Here is a 20,756-nt window from a genome sequence, read left to right on the forward strand (position 1 = left end):
GGCCGTGTGCTGCACCAGGGCTGCCAGCCGTGCAGTCCCTGCACGGTGTGCGTTCATGAGGGCAGGTGGGCGCCCAGGTGGGCCGTTCATCTGCACAGTGATCAGGAGCAAATGGCCTCTTGCTGCTTCTGGGGACTCAGCTGAGGACAGACTGAGCAAGTGCCGGCCTTTATGTTCTCACCAGCCTTCAGCACAGATGGACCAGGGCCCTGTCAGAGAGGGGAGGGGGGAGGAGAGGGGCTTCTTAGAAATAAGACCAGGCATCATGGTGCACGAAGAGCCTTTAAGCTGAGCACCATTCCCCATGGAGAAAGCAGAGCACTGGTCGTGGACCTCACTTCTCGGCTGATCAGCCAGACCCACCTGTCTTCTTGGTCCCCGTAGGACAGTACTAGGCTTTGCCACTTGACCACTGCCTCTCACCACGGGGCCCGCTGTTTGTTGGTTCCTCTCTGGTCCTTTGTCTAAACTTCTCCTCCTGGCCCATCGGAGGCAGGAGAGGGCAGCAGGGAGCCCGTGCTTTGCAGTCAGAGGGACTCGGGCGTGATGCTGGGTGTTTGTAACAGGCTCAGGAACAGTTCAGCTTCTCTAGGGCCCAAGGACTAAAGGAGAAGATGGCGGGAAGGGCTTTCTGATGGGTGGGGCAGCCATCCGCGTTTGCTCATCTCCCCGAGGGCAGGGACAGGCCGGGTTCTTCTCTGGGCCCCCAGAGCCCAGCACAGGGCCAGGCATCTGAGAGGCCTTCACTTGTAATCTGTTTAATGAAGGGCTGACTCTCCCGCTTTGTGAAGGTGAGGTCCCACCCATCTCTTCCCACTTCACGGAGCCCTTCAGGGTAGTGGCCCGGTGGCAGGTGTCCAGCAAAATGGGCTCAATCCTGCCCGGCTGCCTTGCACTTACACTGTCTATGGGGACAGACCAGAAACAAAGTCAACAAGTAGATAAACAAGCCCTGTCATAATGACTTTCCCCATCAGTAGGAACTGGTCGTGTGAGGTGTGTTTGTTAGGACACTGGGCCACACCGCTTGTAGATTCAGGCTTGCTTTATTCCTGTAAAAGGGGCAGATGATTTTAGAAGATTCTTCTTATTTTGATTTTATGAGATTCTGATATAAGATTGCTTATCCTTTGTAGAATGGAGTAGGGCCCTCTAAAGAATGGTTCTCTTAAAAAAAAAAAAATTCAGACTTGTTCATCTTCCAAATGCCTGTGTTCTTTCACCAGGCTCCGGTAAAATGAGAAATTTTAAAATTACCTTCTGATATATTATGTAATCTACTTAATTATTATGTTTTAACTGTGTTGTCTGTCTTTCCCCACCAGCACGTAAACTCCAGAGGGCAAGGGTCTCTCTCTGTTTTGTACCCTGCAGTATCACAAATGCTTAGAACAGGTCCTGGCACTCCATAAGTATATGATGAATGAACTGTGGCTGGTAAAGAACAAATACATTCTGTAGTGCTGGGATAATTTACAAGTAAATATTTCTTTCTTTTGTGTAGAAATGATGGTTTGTTTGAAGATGGACCCTGAGAAAATTTGGAAGTGGGAGAACAAGGAAAAAAAAGCTCACAAAGAATGTCTTATTAAGTACGAGGAAATCATTGTTGAACTTGGTATTAGAAACAGAAATTCCGTTTTCAGAAGAACACTACTTGACATGAATCCTTAACCAGATTGAGGAGAGGGTCATAACTAGCAAACAGGCAGAGAAACGGAAGAGGCAGACCTGGAGTCAGACCCATCGTTGACTTGGCCTTTCTGAGTCACAACCAGGACGAGTCCTACAAATAAAAGTGAGTGTGTCCACAGAGCCTGATGGGTTAATTTGTCTCGGGCTCCAGCAGTGTCAGGTCTGGAGTGAGAGGGTCTTTCCACCGTGAGCCTGGAGAGAGGGCCCATCCTGGGATAGTTTGGGTGGGAGATGTGGGCGGAGAGTCAGGACTTGTCAGTGGAGGTTCTTATGAGGTCCTGGGACTTTCTCCTCTGCCGACTCCCAAAGGACTAGTGATGCTGGCAGTGGGACCCTTGCTGATTAAATCCAATTACCTCTAGAGGCTGGAAACCAGAGATATGACCCCCTACCTAATTCTGCAGCAAATGCTACACATGGCATATCCCAAAACACCAGGGTAGGAGATCAGAGTGGAGGGAGAGACTTGGGAAGAGGACAGCCTGGTGGGTAGGAAGCGGGGAGAGACTCAGACGTGCCTGTTGCTGTGCTTCTCCTCTGTGCCGCCTTGGCACGTGGTGAAGAGTGGCTGGAGTAGGGGACTGTGTAGAAGCTCCGTGTGGGAGACCGTGGTGCAGGTGAGCCGAGGGAGGGATGCGGGTGCCGGCAGGACTCCTGGGCTGCATGCAGGAGCGGTTCAGTGGCAACTTGGAAAAGTACAAAGATGGGTCAAGTGAGGATGCAGGGAAATCCCCAAACAAGCAGGTCAAGTGGAAGTGAGGACTTCTTTGGTGTCCAAAGGGAGTGAGCACAAAGTTACCCGCAAGACGTTTATTCAGATGTCCTTCTCTTTCTCCCTCCACCCTCCTTGTTCTCTGCACACAAGCGTGTAGCACCTTCTACGTGCTTGACCTGGTGCTGGGAACGAGACTAGATAGTCGTGCGGGCTGCAGTGGGCTGGGCCCAGGGCTTGCGTGGAGCACGCGTGCAGGGATGGGGCAGAGAACCCTCATTTCTCTACAGGAGGCACTTGCCTTTGTCATCCAGGGTCTTCACGCCCTGCCCCTGCCTGCCCCTCTTCCACCTCTCGGCTCCCCTTTCTTATACGCGGTGTTTTACCCGGAATTACCTGCTGTTCCCTGCATGCACACGCTTCTGTTCTGTAGCGGCTGTGTTCTTTCCACTGTGCTCCAGTCGTCGAGGAATTGGGTTAAGATAACTCCAAGAATCATTTCCAAGGCTGCTTGTACAGTGTCTGCCACGTGGTGCCTGGATCAGTGGGAAAACTTACTGTGGAAACTTCTGGAAGCTCTCGAGAGTGGAATGTAGCTGAATGGGCTGTGGATCCATGTCGCATGGGGCCACAGGGAATTGATGGAGGGCGTGGGGGCGTGGAGGTGCGCGTTTGGGACAGTTTTGAATGGGGTTGACTTCGCTTATGCTGCCTGCAAGCTGTCCCGGCTGCAGGCAGTTACTGGGGTGGGGATCCCAGGAAGCAAGAGTGAGGTGTGGGGAGGGTGAAACAGGGAAGGGGGAGAGACAAGGGTTTGCTGCTGGGTTCCAGCTGTGGTCACTGGGCGTTTCACTCTGCCAGGATCTCGAAGCTTCCAGAATGTGTCCCAGAAATGTGCACTCAGGCCGGGAGCCCAGAGTGGTTGTGCATTGCTTCCCATTCCTCCTTGGTTGAGGGTCGTCCCCACCACGTTGACCCGTCTCCACCTCTGGGCTGCAGGGGCCTAGCTTGAATGCTTCAAGACACCTGTGCAAGCTTGAGGTCGGACGCTGGGGTGCAGGGTGAGCCTGAGTGTCCACTGTAGCTGCTGCCAAGGTCGTGTGTGGGCCTCGGGGACATGGTGAGAGCCCCACTGGCATTTGCTACGGGGAGAATCAGAGCCCACACGGGCACGGAGGGTGCTGGTGGCTGCCCAGGAGGTGGAAGGTGCATCTTCTCCCGTTGCCCGCTGTCTTACTCCGCGTTTTCGTTTACTGTCTCATACTGCCCACCCCTCCACCTCCTTTCTCCTGCCGTCCTCCTTACATAGCAGCTCCATCTCCCTGTTGGGAGGGTCTCAGAATTCAGAGATGCAGAGCTTGTCTGATTTGACCCCCCATGTGGTTCAGTCTTTCTCACAGCATCACGATTGCTATGTGAAGCTCCTCGAAAACCCTCCTGAGAAACGCATCTCTAAAGCCACCCCTCCCTCGTTGGATGGCTCTGACTGCTGGAAATTTCTTCCTCTGGTGAAGTCTGTTGCTGACCTCTACCCGTTGGTCCTAGCTTCACCTTTCTGAGCGCAACAGAGCAGGTCTGCATTGTGTTCTAGGTTAGGTCCTCTGCTGTCGGTCTGCGTCAGGCTCAATAAAATAACAAGAAGACACAGACCCAATTTCCTGGAGATCACAGCACAGATGAGGCATCCAAACAGATAATTGCAAAGCAGTGTGGGAAATCCGACCGTTGATAATGTTGATTTCTTGGTGTGTGTGCGTGTGTGTGTAAATCTGAACTGCCTTTGTCATCTGGACGAGCAGGGGCCTGTGGATTGGGTGTTGGATGTGACGTGGACCCGCATGCAGTTCCAGGGGCTGTAGTTCAGTATAGTTGGAGCCTGAAGGGGTGAGCAGGTGAGTACACGTGGGTGCGTACTTGGGGATCTTGGCCTTGAGGGTGCAGGGCTCGTGGGAGAGATGATTGATGGCGAATCTCGGAGGACTTTATCTAGCACTTTCTGCTCATGGAGATGGGAGGGAAGCCATTGAAGAGTTTTAAGCAGGGGAGTGACAGGGTCAGATTTGGGTTTTAAAAACGATTCACTCTCTGGTCAAGATGGAAAATGGTTTGGAGAGTGTGTTAGTCGAGATAATTTCAGTAGAGGCATCAATTAGAAATGAATTGGAAAGTGGGAATGTCCATTCTCCCATGTCACAGATGCATGGGGATCTGCGGTTCCAGGGTCGGGTCGGGTCGGGTCGGGGGGCTGCAGATGTACCATTGCCATCCCAGGGTCCATCCTTCATTCCGGACCCTCAAGGCGTCGGCCTGGGCTTTCCCTTGATCTCTTGTAGGTTCTGGGTGGTTGCCTCAGTTCCAGGCAGTGGACATAGTGATGCCCAGTGAAGGAGAGGTTTTCTTAGGAAAGGAAACCGTTCCCAGAAGCCCTTGGCAGCCTTCACCCCAGACCCTGTTGGCCACGCTGGGGTCCTGGAGTTCCCGCTGCCAGAATGGCTGGAGAGGCTTCCTCGTTGTCCTGGGGACCAGGCAGGGTGGCTGAAGCAAGGACACGAATAGGAGCTGTGGTAATAGTTGGGCTGAGAGACCAGAGTCCCATCCAGTCTCCTCATCTCCACCTGGGTCAACTCCCATGTCTTTAGCGGGTTTCAGTCCTCCAGACTTTTTTCCACTCCTGTCCACCATCCTCGTGCACCCAGTTCTGCAGTGTATTCTTAACGTACGATGCGTAAAGCTGAGTCCAGACATGGTCAATCCAGTGCAGAGCGTGGGGAGTGTAACCACGATCGCTTCAGCTACTTCGTGGTCATGCCGGCTGACATCATGTGTATGCTCTCGGCTTTTGTAGTTGATCCATGATGTAAACCCAGATTCAGCTTACGGCAAGCTCTAATTCTTGCTTTTTTTTTTTTTTTAATGTAAACGTTATCTATTCCTGCTGTGTCATCCACGTATTGAATTGTAATCTGTGGTGAATTCTTTTATAAAGTAAAGCGTCGTTTTTAAAAGCAAGAAGTCCTATAGTATGTTTCTACCTCTTTATAGCATCCATTATATTCTGTAATTATTTATGCACGCCTATCTCCTAAAACTGCCCGATGCAGATCAAAAGTCAGAGAACATCAGGTAAGCATCGGCAGTGACTTTGGGGATGCCGTGTTTTGCCCCATTCTTCAGCTTTTTAGGAGTCATTGTGTTCTTCAAGGGGTGGATGTATGTAACCGTCTTGACTTTCCCCTTCGGCCTTGCAGAGTACACTCTGAATCGTGATCTCATTTACTAATATTTCTTTTCAGTTTGCTGTTACCATGTTTGGTGCTGACACTAATTATATGACTAAAGACATTTTTCCAGCAGTTAAAAAAAACCCATGACTGTTTCTACCAGATCCAAAAATGTTCAAGCACCTGGATGATTGGGACAAGCGCGGAAAGACTCTCATTTATAGAACACAGAAAATTGTTTGTTTCAATCCACCTGCCCCATTAGCCAGGTTTTTTCCTGGCCTCGTCTTGCGAGAGATTTCCTTCAGCCAGCATGCCGTCCTAGGAGCTTGCACTTCTCCATTTTCTGTCTTCCTTCAGGTGTCCATCGGGGGGTTTCTGTGTGGGTCCGGCTGTGGGCAACTTAAATCACGGGAAGCACAGGCTTCCTGAGTTGCCTCAGGCTGTCTCCCTCTGGTTTCTCCCTTTTCTCCGGCTTCTGCTTTATTACTTCCTGGTTCTGACTTCACCTCCCTGACAACCCCTATTCCAGCGCTTTCCAAGCCTGCACCACGTGCCTGTCCCGTGACCATGCACCCACCCTGTGTTCATCTCTAACGCAGGGCTGTGCCGAGTGGGTCCTGTCTCTTTGTTAGAATGTTCTGAAGAAGTAGTTCTTGGGCAGGCTACTGCAGATGTGTGGCTGTGATTCTTAGAAAGAGACAACTCCTGTCCTTTCCTTCCCCGTATTTCCTTCTCACTTAGGAATTGGGAATAGCACGCACTCCTTTATGCTTCACTTTGATATGAAGTGTTTCTTACCCCTCAGGCTGCAGGGCTTTCTGGAGCAGGGTCTGGGTCTGTGCCCTGTCATTCTTCTTTAGGTTACTTTTTTTTATTGATTTATTTTGTAGCTAAGCTTGTTTTCTTTTTTTCTTTAAACATCTTTATTGGAGTATAATTGCTTTACAATGGTGTGTTAGTTTCTGCTGTATAACAAAACCCTGTCAGCCTTTATATCCCCCGTGCCTGGCACATGGAAGGCACCTACTAACAGGAAGACGAGTAACTGAACGACTTCTTCTTAGGCTGTAAATCTAAAGAAGACCATGTCTTCTCCGCAGTGTTGATTGATGGTACATGACACTGTGGGCTGGTTGGCTTCATGACAACAAGATGAGTGGCTCTGCCTGCCCTGTCAGCTGTATCCTCCATGCCCATGTGGTGGCCTGTGGCAGGGGATGATATTTATTGAATCACGTGAAAGACTGAAGAAGCAAAGATGCTGCCCGAAGTGGTAAAGGGGCCTGCATGGCACCGTGGACCAGTGTCTGTATCACACGTGTACGTTTCCTTTACTGTCGTCCCGTAAAAGGGTTGGGGTTGTGTGCACTCCCTGACTCCATCACTGACATAGGAGGATATTCTATGCATCTTGGTATTTGCTCCTTAGGTAACGAATCTGACCTTGAACTGGAGAGGAAGTATAAGGAAGATGATCGAGAAAAGGCCCCGAAGAGACTGCGGACTCAGAGAGTGGAGAAAGTCCAGAAGGTCTGCTCGGGAAAAGAGGCCGCGCAGATCTCCGGAGCCAAGAAGCCCATCATAAGTGTGGTTTTAACGGCTCACGAAGTGATTCCAGGTGAGCAAAACAAGTGGGAGGGGACAGAATGCGACTCTCTGGGCGGGGCTGTGCCGCAGGCAGCCAGACAGCTGGGGCTGTGATCCTGAGCGGCTTCATCACTGTCGGGCTCTCCAGTGAATTACCCAGTACCTTGGGATGATGGCTGACCTGTCACTGCTCAGGGCTGTGGTGGACGAGCGTGTCCAGAGGAAAGGGAGTGAGGGCTGCCCCTGCTGCTGCCTCCGCCACCTCTGCAGCCACGACCTGTCCTTGTCGTTTGAGTGGCCGCTCACAGGAGCAGTGGCCAAGGAGAGTGTCTTTTTCTTTGCCCCCTCACCAGCCCCTCTCCTGGATGTCCTCCCCGCCCTTACTGCCCCATCCTACGTGTAAGACCACTCGCACCACATGGAGGTTGGCAGCTTCTCCAAAACCCTCCACCTCACTTTCTTCTTCCTTTTTTTGCATTTTTTTAGTGGGTTCATCATATATTTTATGATACTAGAAATTCCTGTCTCCTCTTCCTTAAACATAAAGTAGCCAGTGGATTTCTTATACTACCCTTTTTAAAACAGGTCTCTTCCAGGAAAGGATACTTTAGACAAAAAGCAGTGTGATAGTAGATTCCAAAGTATAATAATGGGTTTTTTCCTATCAATTTGAGGTGATAGCTGTTAAATAAAATTTTGAAAAATCAAGTTTAGGATTTTGAGGACAGCTAGAGCCTTTTTAAACATCTTTTTTCAGTGCTAATAGTATTGATAACTGATTATTTAAAATGAAAACGCTGAATAAATGCCTCTTGATACTTCAGTGCAGGGTAAGGTAATCAGCAGAGAAAAAGCCGTATAAGATTATGTGACTAGAAGTTGTTTCTGGAAAGCCACTTTGTCTGCCCCACCCTACTTCAGAGAAGTGTTATTCTGGGAAATGGAAATGCCAGGAGAGAGCTTCCTGTGTTTAGCTGTCTCTAGAGAAAGTTTCTATAATGATTTCTTAAGAATTGGTGGTAGTATTCTGAGATTTCTGTAAGGTGGGGGGTAAAAAGTGGTTAATTTCCTTTGCTATTCCAGAAATGAGAGGTAGATTGGAGCCTTTCTTTAGTGCACTTGATATATAACGTGCGTGTGCATGTACCCTCGTGCACATACGCTGCTGTAAACGGTCTTTGATCGTTTCACATCCTGAACTTGCACGAATAAAGGTAACCTTTGAGTTTTCCACTCCAGACCTTTCATTTCACAGGGTGGACACAGAGGTCTGGAGGCGGGAGGGTGATGTCATATTTGGGACCAGATCCCAGGCAGCTTAGATTCCTGTTCACAGTTGATTCCACTGCTCCATTCTGTCTTGACGCTGTTTTACATTTGCGTAAAGTTTAACACATGTGGATCTATGTGAAATCTTGCAGGAAGCATATATGTGTATATGGATCTATTTTTTTGTTTTTTAATAAGGAGATCAAGTGAAAATGTATCTCAGAAGAAGGTTTTGATTATTGGAAAACTTGCCCTTTCCCCCCAAACATACACATGTACACACACACACACACACACACACACACACACACACACACACACACACTTACACACACATGCGTACACATATACAAACACACAAGTTAAAGGTGTGAACTGAAGGAAAACTAGTCCCTTGCATGGGTGCCACACAGTAAAGAAATACGCTTCCCAGGCTCCGTGCCCTGCTCTGGGGGCAGGGGGGTGGTCAGGGCCCTCACGGCGCCTCTTTAATATGTGGTGCGTTGTGCCTCCATCTCAGGTGCTACCAAGATTGTTCCGGTGGAGGCTGGGCCCCCGGAAGCAGGAGCCGCAGACCCCGAGGCCGCGGTGGCCGACCTGGCGCCCCGGAGAGGGTACCAGGAGTACGCCATCCAGCAGACACCCTATGAGCAGCCCATGAAGTCGAGCAGGTAAAGCGTTCTGTGCGACTCCAGCCACCGCTGCAGAGGGCGAGAGATGGGCGTGTTAGCTTATCAGGACGCTGTGTGCAAACCCATCTATGAAGGGTTTCGGTTTCTTGACTAAACCTGAGAACTAGCCCCTCCATTATGGCCCTAGAGTGCTGGCTGAGCCCAAGCAGCCTCTGTGTGATGCGCGGCAGATCAGCAAGCATGCTCAGGAAACGCAGCGCCTCGGCTTAAGGAAGGTGGAGCGTTCTGCTTAAGGCAGATGTATGCTTCATCTGAATAAAAAGAGGTGTGAACAAGGCCTTACTTAGTAAATTAGTTGATTTTCATAGCTCCACAATTTATAATGAAAAAGAAAATCTCTCTTTCCCCCCTACTTTCAAAAGTAGCATAAGCATCCTGTAGAAGGTTCCAACATCCGTGTGATGTGCAGTTACAGTAACCCATAGTGCCTCTTCTGGTCATGGTCACTACTATAGACATCGTGGTTCACAGGCCACCATAAGTTTTTCATGATATACTAAAATATAGCACTCTAATTTTGTTATTTTTTTTCCTAGCGTAAAATACCAAAGGCACTGTTATCAACCCATTTTTTTAAACTTACCACACCTTGACTTTTTCCTTTTCAGTACATATTTTTTTTAAGTGTGTTTGCTGTCACGTAGATGCACTAGTTTACATATAGCCAGTTTTTGCTTGACAGACAAGGTTTTGGTTCCTCCCTCTTTCAATACTTCTTCAAGACTTCCTGTGAGATAAATTGCTAGAATTGAAATTGCCCTCTTAAAGGATACGAGTGCTTAAAACTTGAATCGACACTGAAAACTGTCCTCCAAATACATTGGGTGAGTCGATGTCCCAGAGGGGACTAGCCTGCGCGTCCCCCCACCCTCCCCATGGTCACCAGCTCAGCTGTGATACGTACCTGCTGACGTAGATCAGCAAACTCTCATCACCTGAGTTCTGTACACATTTTCCCAGCTGAGGGGAAAGACAAAACGCCAGTGCAAGTGGGCTCCCTCTGTTTCTGGAAGAGGGAAAATGAGGTGTTCTTGATGAGGGCGTAAGCTCTAGCACCAGGTAGACCTGGGTTGGCTCTAGGCCCTTCTACTGGACTTCAGCCCAACAGATTAAACACCTTCTATGTGCCAGGCACTGGGGATGTGAGAGAGATTAGGACAGACACGGCCACTGCCTGGATGAGGCTCTGCTGTGAATGGACACAAATGCTTTTGCCTCTGAGCCTCTCTTACACCGGCCACAAGACTGTCCAGTAGAATCTGACTTAGTTTAGTGCTGGGAATAAATGATACCATATATGGAAAGTGCTCTTGTTGAATTATAACATCATGTCATCTGGGTGCTTCATTAATCTGTAGCCTCACTCCTCTCTTCTTGCAAATGGGAGCAACTGAATTAATCGATAAAGCTGTAAAAATATGCACTCCTTTGGCAACACTGAAATGGAATTAATTTTGAGGATCTTTCTTGTCTCAACGCAGGTTGATCTGTAGACCTTAGTTAATTATCTTCATAATATTTCAAGGTCTGTTGGGGAGGGTTTCAGTTCAATGCTAATCTAGTTACAGGTAAATATACTCCGTATTTAATCAGTAGATTGAGGCTGTATTCCTGTTGTCAAGCATTCTATTAATATTTTATAGTCTAAATTGTAAAACAGTTAAAAAAGAGGCTTTTCGTGTGACGAAAGTCCGGAAATCTATAAGGAAAAAAATTATTTGTAATCTCACTACCCTAGGATAAGCACTGTTAATATTTTTAATGTTCCCTAAGATAAGCAGTTCATATTTTTAATGTTATTTCCTTCTAGCCTTTTTTCAGCCCATATATTTTATAAAATCGGGTTTATATATATATATATATATATATATTTTTTTTTTTTTTTTGCGGTACGCGGGCCTCTCACTATTGTGGCTTCTCCCGTTGCGGAGCACAGGCTCCAGACATGCAGGCTCAGGGGCCATGGCTCACGGGCCCAGCCGCTCCGCGGCATGTGGGATCTTCCCGGACCGGGGCACAAACCCGTGTCCCCTGCATCGGCAGGCGGACTCTCAACCACTGCGCCACCAGGGAAGCCCTCGAGTTTATATTTTATGTGCAGTTTTGTATCCTGCTTTTAATACTTAATCCCATTATACTTACTTTCCTTTGTTACTCAAATTATTCACAAACACTGTTTTGTAGTGACATGTTGTAGCATCGTGATCCACGACTCAGCTTTCCACATTGCAGCCAGTGAGCTCTTTGTAAAATGCCCATTTGATTGTACCCTTTAAGGCTTCACATTGCTGTTAGGAGAACTTGGCCTACAGGGTCTTCCACGGCTGCCACCTCTCCAGCCTGGTCCCCCTCTTGTGCTCCCTCTGGTTCTCTGGGCTCCAGCATCTGCTCCAGCCATCCGGGTCCTTTTTATTTCCTTGATCTCTCCTGCACGTGCCTCTTCCTCATACTGGGTACCTCTCCTCCCCCTCACTTGGTTAACTCCTGTTCATATTTCAGCTGTCTGCTCAAATGTCCAGTCTTCAGGGCGGCCTTCCCTGTCCCCCAGACAGATCAGTCCGCCTTGACCTGGGGTCCTAGAGCATCCTGCCTTTTTCCATCACAGGGAGCTGGTGGTCCTTATCTGCTCATTTATATGGTTACCCGGCTGGCCCACCACTTACTATAGAAGGTGCACTACAAGGGAGCATGAGTTGTGTTTGTTTTTGTGCCCATTGTGTCCCCAGTGCCTGGAATACTTTTTTGAAAGAATGAATGAGTGAGTTAAAAAAAAAAAGAAATGTCCAAACTAGTTCCCTACGTTGGAACCTTCAAGCAGCTTCTACTCTTAAACTATTGTGAAAACTCATGCAATGAGCACCTTTGCTTGAATTTCGTATTCTTTCTTTCGCTAGATTCCCAGCAGTGGAATAACCGGATCAAGGGGTCTGATCTTTTAAAGCTCTGGCTGAATGCTTTCTAAAATGCAGTGGGAGAGAGTGCCTCTCTCAATGAATAGGGGCCATTCGGAGTGAAATAATGTGGTAGGAATCACCCGACATCACAGCTCTGTGCGTCAGCCCACGGGTGCAGGCTTGCGCTTGAGAGTCTGGTGCCGGCGGCTTGGCCGCTTCTTCCGATTCATCACCCTTGGTGGGAGGCAGCACTGAGGGCTGGACCAGGTATTCGGGTAATAATACGAAAAAATCAGAGTCAGAGATGCTCCTAAGACCATTTAGACCTTGCATTAGAGAAGGAAATACTGTGACTTGTTTAATTAATGCTGTGAATCCAGAGTTTCTTCCTCCAGTAAAATGATCGCCTTCTGGCTATCTTTGTCATTTAAGAAAGGTCCAAATTAGTTTCCTTAAATTAGCCTTGGGTTTAGCGTGCAGGCATAGTACTGACTTTCAGATTTGAATGTTTTAATTACAGCATGGGACTTCTACCCTCTGGTGTTTATGGACCGCAGTCTGCTTAAATATTTTTCATTTAAAACATAAGGTAACCTGTGTTGGTCAAACACAGTTGTATGGATAGTTCCATAAATATAGACTTTACAGTTACAGTGGGTACAGCTTAATGGTGTCTGATTAATGGCACTAAATGATCGTCAATGTTTCTGAGGACCTACCTGGATAACCTAGGCAAAATCCCGAGGGAGCAGTTATGGAGAGAGGAAGCCTCACCCGCCTCACAGGAGGTCTTCTCCGCGTGTATGGTCCCACCGGCGAGGGGGGTTGGTGTTCACAGTGTTTCCAGGCAGTAGGAGGATGTGGAAGAATGTGCAGGTTCTAGTCTGCTTGGGTTCAAATCCTGGCTTCACCACTTACTAACTGTATGACCTTGGGTTATACTCAGTTTTCTCACCTGTAAAATGGGCATAATGATAGGGTTGAAATTAAATACTTAGCAAAGAGTTTTGAGTATTGTAAGTACTCAGTAATTGTTAGCCGTGATTACTATTACCATCTCATTCAGCATCCACGTCGCCGTATTGAGAGAGAAAGGACCCGTGAGGCAGACCAGGCTTTCATTCTCTATCGCATACACAAAATCTAACACAGTGCTCGAAACACACAGGCGAGTGGTAATAAAATGGCAATCACTTATTAATTAATGATATCTGAGTTTAACAAATGGCAGTTGAACAACCTTACTTTCCCTGTCTGAGTTCTGAACCAGACATGCTGGAGGAGGAAGAAGACGGGGGCTCACACGTCAGGCCCATGACTGGTGGAGCCATGGGAGAAGGGAGCCTGGGGCAGGTCACATTGAGCTCCCGCTGGCTGTCCTGCACGTCTGCCTCCCCCCATCTCGGTCCTTGACTGCCGCCGCCAGACTCTCCTGGCTAAGTGCCTACCGTGTCACGTGCTGTCCACAGGCAGACGCCTTCTCACCAGAAAGGCAGGAGTGAGCACGGCTGTAGAGGCTTGATCCTGTTCTAAAGTCCCCGCTCAGATACGCCAGTTCCCTTTTCCTGGGGGGAAGTGAGGATGTGGAAAAAGGCCAGGGCTCTTTCACGAAAGAGTGGCCCTCACATGGAAACTTGCAGCAGAGAGAAAGAGTGTTACCCTGACAGTTGATGGAATGAATAGGCGAATCTGGATGATCAAAACTATTGAACAAACCCAAGCAGGTCGTATCTAGTTTCATGGAGCAGACTGAGTTCATTCCATTAAGACTGGTCCTGTTAGAATACCTCGGAATTCGTCCGGGTCAGCTTTGGAGCACCGCTGGCTGCTGTGTGCCTAGCAAATGACACACCCCTCTGCCTTCTCTTGCCTCCCTCTTCCTTATTCTGCATCCCTCAACTCAGGCATCTCCTCTGCCCAACTACCTTCATCTGTGTTAGAGGGCGCCTTCTCTTTTGCCCGCACGTGCACCTGTCGCCACTTGCACACTGTCCTGCAGCCGTGTGCAGACCTGCCTCCTGTCTCCCAGCGCCAGGGCAGCAGGGGCCCGGTCTTCCTCTCCGTGTGCGCCTGGTCCGCTCTACGTCTTCCCGTCCTGTTTGTTGATGAATGAATGTATGTGTCCGTCCTCAGCCCCTTTTAGCTCACTTTTAAGCCTTCGGTGTTCGGCAGCTGGAAGGAAGTAGGGGTCATCAGGAAGGTGCCGGATCTCCACCCGTAATGGTGCTGTCTTCTGTTTCTAGGCTCGGGCCCACCCAGCTCAAGATCTTCACCTGTGAGTACTGCAACAAGGTCTTCAAGTTCAAGCACTCGCTGCAGGCCCACCTGCGGATCCACACCAACGAGAAGCCGTACAAGTGCCCCCAGTGCAGCTACGCCAGCGCCATCAAGGCCAACCTCAACGTGCACCTGCGCAAGCACACGGGCGAGAAGTTCGCCTGCGACTGCTGTTCCTTCACCTGCCTGAGCAAGGGCCACCTCAAGGTGCACGTGGAGCGCGTGCACAAGAAGATCAAGCAGCACTGCCGCTTCTGCAAGAAGAAGTACTCGGATGTCAAGAACCTCATCAAGCACATCCGCGACGCACACGACCCGCAGGACAAGAAGGTCCAGGAGGCCCTGGACGAGCTCTGCCTGATGACGAGGGAGGGCAAGCGGCAGCTGCTCTACGACTGCCACATCTGCGAGCGCAAGTTCAAGAACGAGCTGGACCGCGACCGCCACATGCTGGTCCACGGCGACAAGTGGCCCTTCGCCTGCGAGCTCTGCGGCCATGGGGCCACCAAGTACCAGGCGCTGGAGCTGCACGTCAGGAAGCACCCGTTCGTGTACGTCTGTGCCCTCTGCCTCAAGAAGTTCGTCAGCTCCATCCGCCTGCGCGCCCACATCAAGGAGGCGCACGGGGCCGCCCAGGAGACCCTGGTCTTCACCAGCTCCATCAACCAGAGCTTCTGCCTCCTGGGGCCCGGCGGGGACATCCAGCAGGAGGCCCTGGGCGGGCAGCTGCAGCTGGCGGAAGAGGAGTTTGCGTTCCAAGGGGTGAACGCACCCAAGGAGGCGGCCGGCGCTGGGGACGCTCGTCCCGAGGAGGGGTCCGAGGCCCCAACAGAGGTGCCCGCCGCGCCTGTGTGCTCGGCCGCCGCCCAGGCAGACAGCGCCGCCCCAGCACCCTGCGAGCTGGCGGCCTCCGCGGTGTCCTCCGACCTTCGTCGGTACGCGGTGGTTTCCGATGAGTTCCTGTTGAAGAGTGATCCCTCCTCTGCCGAGGCTCTGGCTGCTCCGGAGAAGACCTTGCACACCCAGCAGGGAGGCTCCAGTCCAGCTCAGGGCCAGGACGTCGCACCACTGCTGTCCAAGGCCAAAGGCGCCGCAGCAAACCCGGAAGCCCAGGGCGCCGAGAGCCCCCCGGCTGAAGGGCAGCAAGTGGCTGCCCTCCCATCCGACGGCCCAGATCCCGGCAGGGGTCTCAGGGCAAACCCAGCCGAGGCCTCAGACCCTCCTCCGGGAACTGGTGGGAGGGACGCGGCCCTGTGCCGGCCTGACTCTTGCACGCCCCTCCCCGAGCACCGGGCGGGCGTCACTGCGTTCATGAAGATCCTGGACAGTTTACAGAAGAGGCGCATGAATACCGGCCTGTGCGAGAGGATCCGGAAGGTGTATGGCGACCTGGAGTGCGAATACTGTGGTAAGGGGGGGCGCCGGGGCGCGAGGCTGGGGCCTGTCTTCCCAGCAGCCCCTCCCGTCCCCGCCTGGCTATGGGTCACCTGGTGTTTGAGTTGAGCTCGTGTCTCTTTGCACAGAACGCCTTCTAAGTGAGCTAGCCGTCATTCGTAGATAGTGATGTGCACAGTGGTGCGTGCAGTTTAGCTCGTGAAGCCTGTGAAGGCAGCCAGGATGGCGGGACAGCTAACCGTGCTGGCTCCGTCAGGCGTGCAGGCGGACGCTTAGCCCACGGCCTCTGCCAGAACTTTAGCCAAGAAGCACCTTTCTTCTGGCACGTGACAAGTTTAAAGTCGAGCTTTAAGCTGTGGCCGTGTCCTAGATGAGCAGAGAGAGATCACAGAAGTGGCTGCAGCTCTTTGTAGGGAGACCCCGAATGCAACCCTCCCAGCTTGCCGTGAAAGCGTGGCCTCTGGTCTCGTGGAGAGCTGGCAGGACAGGATGTAGATGGCCCAGGTGTCAGCAGAGTTCAGAGCCTCGTTGATTTCACGCGTGTGCATAAAGGTAGTTGGCACCGTAATTGGTCCTCGATAAACATCCGTTTCCTCCTCTCCCAGCTGTGACATCATGCAGAAGTAGTAGCACCCTTAATATTTGCCACCTGCCACCTTTGAAAAGTCATGTCCAGCCAGAGATGTGGTGCAAAGTGTGAAGGGTGACCCGGACAAGCATGAGAGGGAGAGAAATATAGTAGTTAAAAATAATACTAATTAAAAGAAATCAACTTCAGGATAAAAGAAACTTCCTTGTTCTCATGTGAAAATATTTTTTTAGGCAAACTTTTTTGGTACCAAGTGCATTTTGACATGCATGTCCGCACCCACACCCGGGAACATCTGTATTATTGCTCCCAGTGTCATTATTCTTCCATCACCAAAAACTGCCTTAAACGCCATGTAATTCAGAAACACAGTAACATCTTGCTGAAGTGTCCCACTGACGGCTGTGACTACTCGACTCCAGATAAATATAAGCTGCAGGCACATCTTAAAGTTCACACAGAGCTGGTAAGTAGCGCGCCCGAGCGGCAGCCCCGTCTCCCCTGGGTGCTCCCTGCTTCCTCACAGTGATGCATACGGAGGCGCCCGTGCTCCCCGTGAGCCCCGTGTGTGGGCGTCTTCCCCGGAAAATGGGGAGGTCCTTCTCACGAAGCAGGCCCTCCACTTTACAAAGGCCTCCATCCCAGGGTTCCTGTCACAGGGACAGCCTCACATATGTTGGAAAAAAGGTTACATCGAATAAATTTGCTTTTCTATGCAGATTTTTAAGCATCGGAGAAAGTCTGCAGAATAGGAGTAAAGCAAGCGTTTCTTAAATGATGTTTTAAATAACCCTTAATAACAGGGATGATAATAAGAATAGCCGCCACTAAAAGCTGTTGAGAGAGTGAGTTAGATGATGCCTGTCAAGTGCTAAGTGCGGTGTTCGGGTCATAGTGAGAGCACAGTAAACGCTGATGATCACCGTTGTCGTATCACTGTGCTGTTTCTTGGAAAGTCTACGGAAGAGTGTCTGTAAAGCACTTTAAAAAAAAGTGATATGTTAATTCAAGGTGCTGTTAATATTCATGGTGGCAAAATGTGTTTAATTCTCTGGTGGGTGTTGAACATGTGACACGAGTGAATGTTTATTTTAGCAAATGCTACTCTAACTTGAGAGGCTGACACCTGAGAGTGATTTGAGACTCTCCAAGTTATAAAGGAGGCGCACCTGGCCCCAGGTGTGGTTCTGCTTTAACTGCATTCCTTTCTAGGCCACAGACTGCGCACCATGAGGCTTCAGAAACTTGATGCGCCGCCTCCGTTTTCTGGCCTAAAAATCACTAACGCTCCAGCAGTTTGTTACCAAGGGTGAAGTCAGGGTGTTTTGGGTTTCGTGGGTAGGTAAGAGCCTGCGCTTTGGGGTTGGATACCTGGGTTCAGGTGTTGTCTCCAGTATCTGCACAGGCTGTGTGGTGCTGGACAAGTCACTCGTCCCTTCTGAGACTTGGTAGCCTTCTATATAAAATGTATATTAAACAGTATATCAGCTTTGTACACACACACACACACACGTATACATACACACATATGCACACACATCCACCCATGCAGTCTACACATGTGTACACACGTACCGCACACACCCCTGAACACATAGCGCACATGTGTGCATGTGTATGTCTTTGTGTATGTGTATGGGTCTCCTGGGTTATTGGGAGGTTAAAACGGAGTGCTGTAGGTAAAGAACCTGGCTCAGCTTGTATAGGTGACTGCGTGACAGCTGCTGTACGTCACTTGGTACCTCTTAGTTCCCGTTCTCCTCTCTCTCTCTCTCTCTCTCTCTCTCTCTGTGCGTGTGGGGCATGACAGGTGTGCTATTCCTGTTTACTCACAGGCAGCACACGCATTTACCTGGGGCGTCGAATGACTACGCGCTCTCCCTGAGGCAGGCGGACTGTGTTGCCGATGTGGGAAGAGAGCATTCTTTATGAAAACAGGTTCCAGTGTTTTGAGCTTAGACCGTATTTGTCTTTAGAGCCTGTCAGTTATGTCTGTGATGAAGCCACAGGCACCAAGGGGATGGTGACACGGTGGAAAGACCTCCCATTGTCTGTCATCACTTATTTCTCCTCCCTGAGTTCCTAGGCAACGACCCGTCTACTTTCTGTCTCCATGGATCTGCCCATTCTGGACCCTTCGTGTAAAAGGAGTCATTATATATATATATATATATATATATATATATATATATATATATATGCAATAATGGTGTGCATACCGCACCCCACTTTCTCAGGGTGGTGGTGAGGCTCCAAGGAGAGAGCACAAACGAGCTTTGTTATGTGAAGGTGCCTAAGGACGCTGGTCAAGCGTGGGGAGGTGTCTCTCCGGCAGGGAGCCCGGTGCCGTTCTGACCTGGGTCCAGTCCCCACGTCCGTGGGGGCCTTGGTTTCCTTGCCTGTAACCCAGAGAGATGGGGCCAGGTGCGCTGAAAGTCTGGTTGGGCTCTCACATTCCATCCAACACTTACTTCTTTGCAACACAGATTCCCATGTGGTGAAAAAACTAAGGAAATTTAAAGTAGAATGCATCCCCCTCTGTCCCTCCCCAAATGAGCCTATAGTCATGTCCATTCTGGTTGCACTAGGACTCCAGGATAATTTGGCTGAGTGCCCGTTTCTGTGACTCTCAACAACCGTTTCTTAGCTAAAGATACACCTAATGACTGGAAGGTGTGTGTACATTTAATGTAGCTTCTTCCCATCACCTCCTCCCTCCCATTAGTAGCCAGATGGCGTGACTTGGAGTCAAGGATGTGTTGGCATCAAGGAAACGTGGGGACCTGGTCAAAGGAGTTAGTCAATGACTGGAGCAAACCTATTTTATTTACAGCACTGTGCAAACTTTGTGAAAGGGAGACTTGAGAAAACATGGTTTCTGTACAATAAAAGGCAGGCTTTGGGTTCTAGCATGTTAGAGTTAAGACCCCATATCCACCTCTGTGATCCTGGGCAAATTGCTTTGCTTCCCTAAGCCTCAGTTTTGTCATCTGTAAAATGGAGATATGGTACTCTCTCCAACCTCTCAGGATTGTGAGGATTAAACTAGAAATTAAGTATAGAACAGCCAGGTCAGTGTTTTTTCAGCCCCCAGGTCATGATCCATTATAGGGTTGTGAAATTAGTGGATTACAACCAGTTTATCTTAAAAATGAAATGGAATAGAATGAAATAGAAATGATCAGCACTATTTACCCATGACAAGGTAATAGGTATTGTTTTCTGAGACCTTTTGTCCTGTGTTTCAGTGTGTTTATATGCCACTGTGTGTGCAAGTATGTTCTGGGTGGTGATGTCTGTGTAGGTCTCATTAAATAACTTTGTAAGTCACTGACCCCGATGATGTAAGTTATGACATCCTGAATCAAAATTACTTGGGGGTACACGTTTTGAATGAGATTCCTGGCTCAGACCTCCACCATAATTTGGAGGGGCGGACCTGGGAACCTGTTGTTTAAATAAGTTCGCCCTGATACAGACATTTGACACAGCAGGAAGTCGAGCTTATGGTGTATGTTCAGGATATGTCAGTCTGTCCCCTTTGTCTCTGGCTCGTGTCCCTTCTCAGAAGATCTCTCAGGCACCCAGTGCTCAGGGCACTGTAGCAGTTACAAGTCCACACTTGGGAAGAGCGGGCACATTTTGGCATTCAGACTCCACCATCTGCAAGTGGTGTGGCTTCACGACCTAACCTCTCTGACCTCTCGTCTGGAAAGTGGGGTGGCAGTCCCCGCCTCCGGGGTTGCTGTGGGAAGTTAGTGAGATAACGATTGTGAGGGACCCAGCACAGGTCCAGGCGTGACAGGGAGGCCGGTCTACACCAGCTCCTCCTTTTTAGTAGTGGTGGCAGGAGGAGGGAGGAGGAATAGTAACAGTGGTGGTGGTGCTTCCATCCAGGGTGAGGTGGCCTTTCAACAAACGTTTAAAATTAATGCCTGTCTTCGAGAAGTGTGTAGACTGTATTTGGCTATAAAGGTAAATGTATTTATGAAATCTTACGTGTCCTTGCTGGAAGTAAACTAAAATAATATATTGCCAACACAGAGAAGTAGATGGAGCGACCTCCAATATCTTTCTGGAAATAAATGGGTCTGTCTATAGTTTTTTTTTTTAAAGTAGAGTAAAATGGTATTCAACTAAAGCAATTGGACAAAAGGCTTTTCCTTTCTAAGAGCTGCAAGAGTATGGTCTTTTCTTACGTGGTCGCAGACTGCCTGTTTCTGTGCTGCCCTGTTTGAGCATCTATCCGCAGTGCTGGGGACCTCTGGCAAGCGGAGTTTCCTGGTTCTAAAACAGCTGCCTGTTAGCAAGCCCGAGGCTGGAAGTGAGGGGCACGGCCTGCAAAGCAGAGCAGCGCTCAGCCGCGCTCAGTGGACAGGAAGAGCCTGGAGTTGAAATCCCATATGGAGCACGTTTCTGGCT

General features: G+C 49.7%; 1 protein-coding gene across 14 annotated transcripts in view; it reads left to right on the plus strand.

Annotated features, from left to right (window-relative positions):
• Positions 1-20,756, plus strand: part of ZFAT (zinc finger and AT-hook domain containing) — a 481,085-nt gene that overhangs the window by 159,697 nt on the left and 300,632 nt on the right. For all 14 annotated transcript variants that reach the window (XR_003793519.1, XM_029222687.1, XM_029222683.1 and 11 more), the window contains 4 exons: positions 7,061-7,249; positions 9,008-9,158; positions 14,317-15,758; positions 16,568-16,800. Coding sequence is in view for 13 of the 14 variants with exons in the window: in XM_029222687.1 (XP_029078520.1) it covers positions 7,061-7,249; positions 9,008-9,158; positions 14,317-15,758; positions 16,568-16,800 (2,015 nt within the window). In the remaining variant the exon portion in view is untranslated. The remainder of the gene's footprint in view (positions 1-7,060; positions 7,250-9,007; positions 9,159-14,316; positions 15,759-16,567; positions 16,801-20,756) is intronic.

This window comes from Monodon monoceros, unplaced genomic scaffold (assembly GCF_005190385.1).
Source record: "Monodon monoceros isolate NGI ecotype Baffin Bay Population unplaced genomic scaffold, NGI_Narwhal_1 Super_Scaffold_14, whole genome shotgun sequence".
In the NCBI taxonomy this organism is placed as follows: domain Eukaryota; kingdom Metazoa; phylum Chordata; class Mammalia; order Artiodactyla; family Monodontidae; genus Monodon; species Monodon monoceros.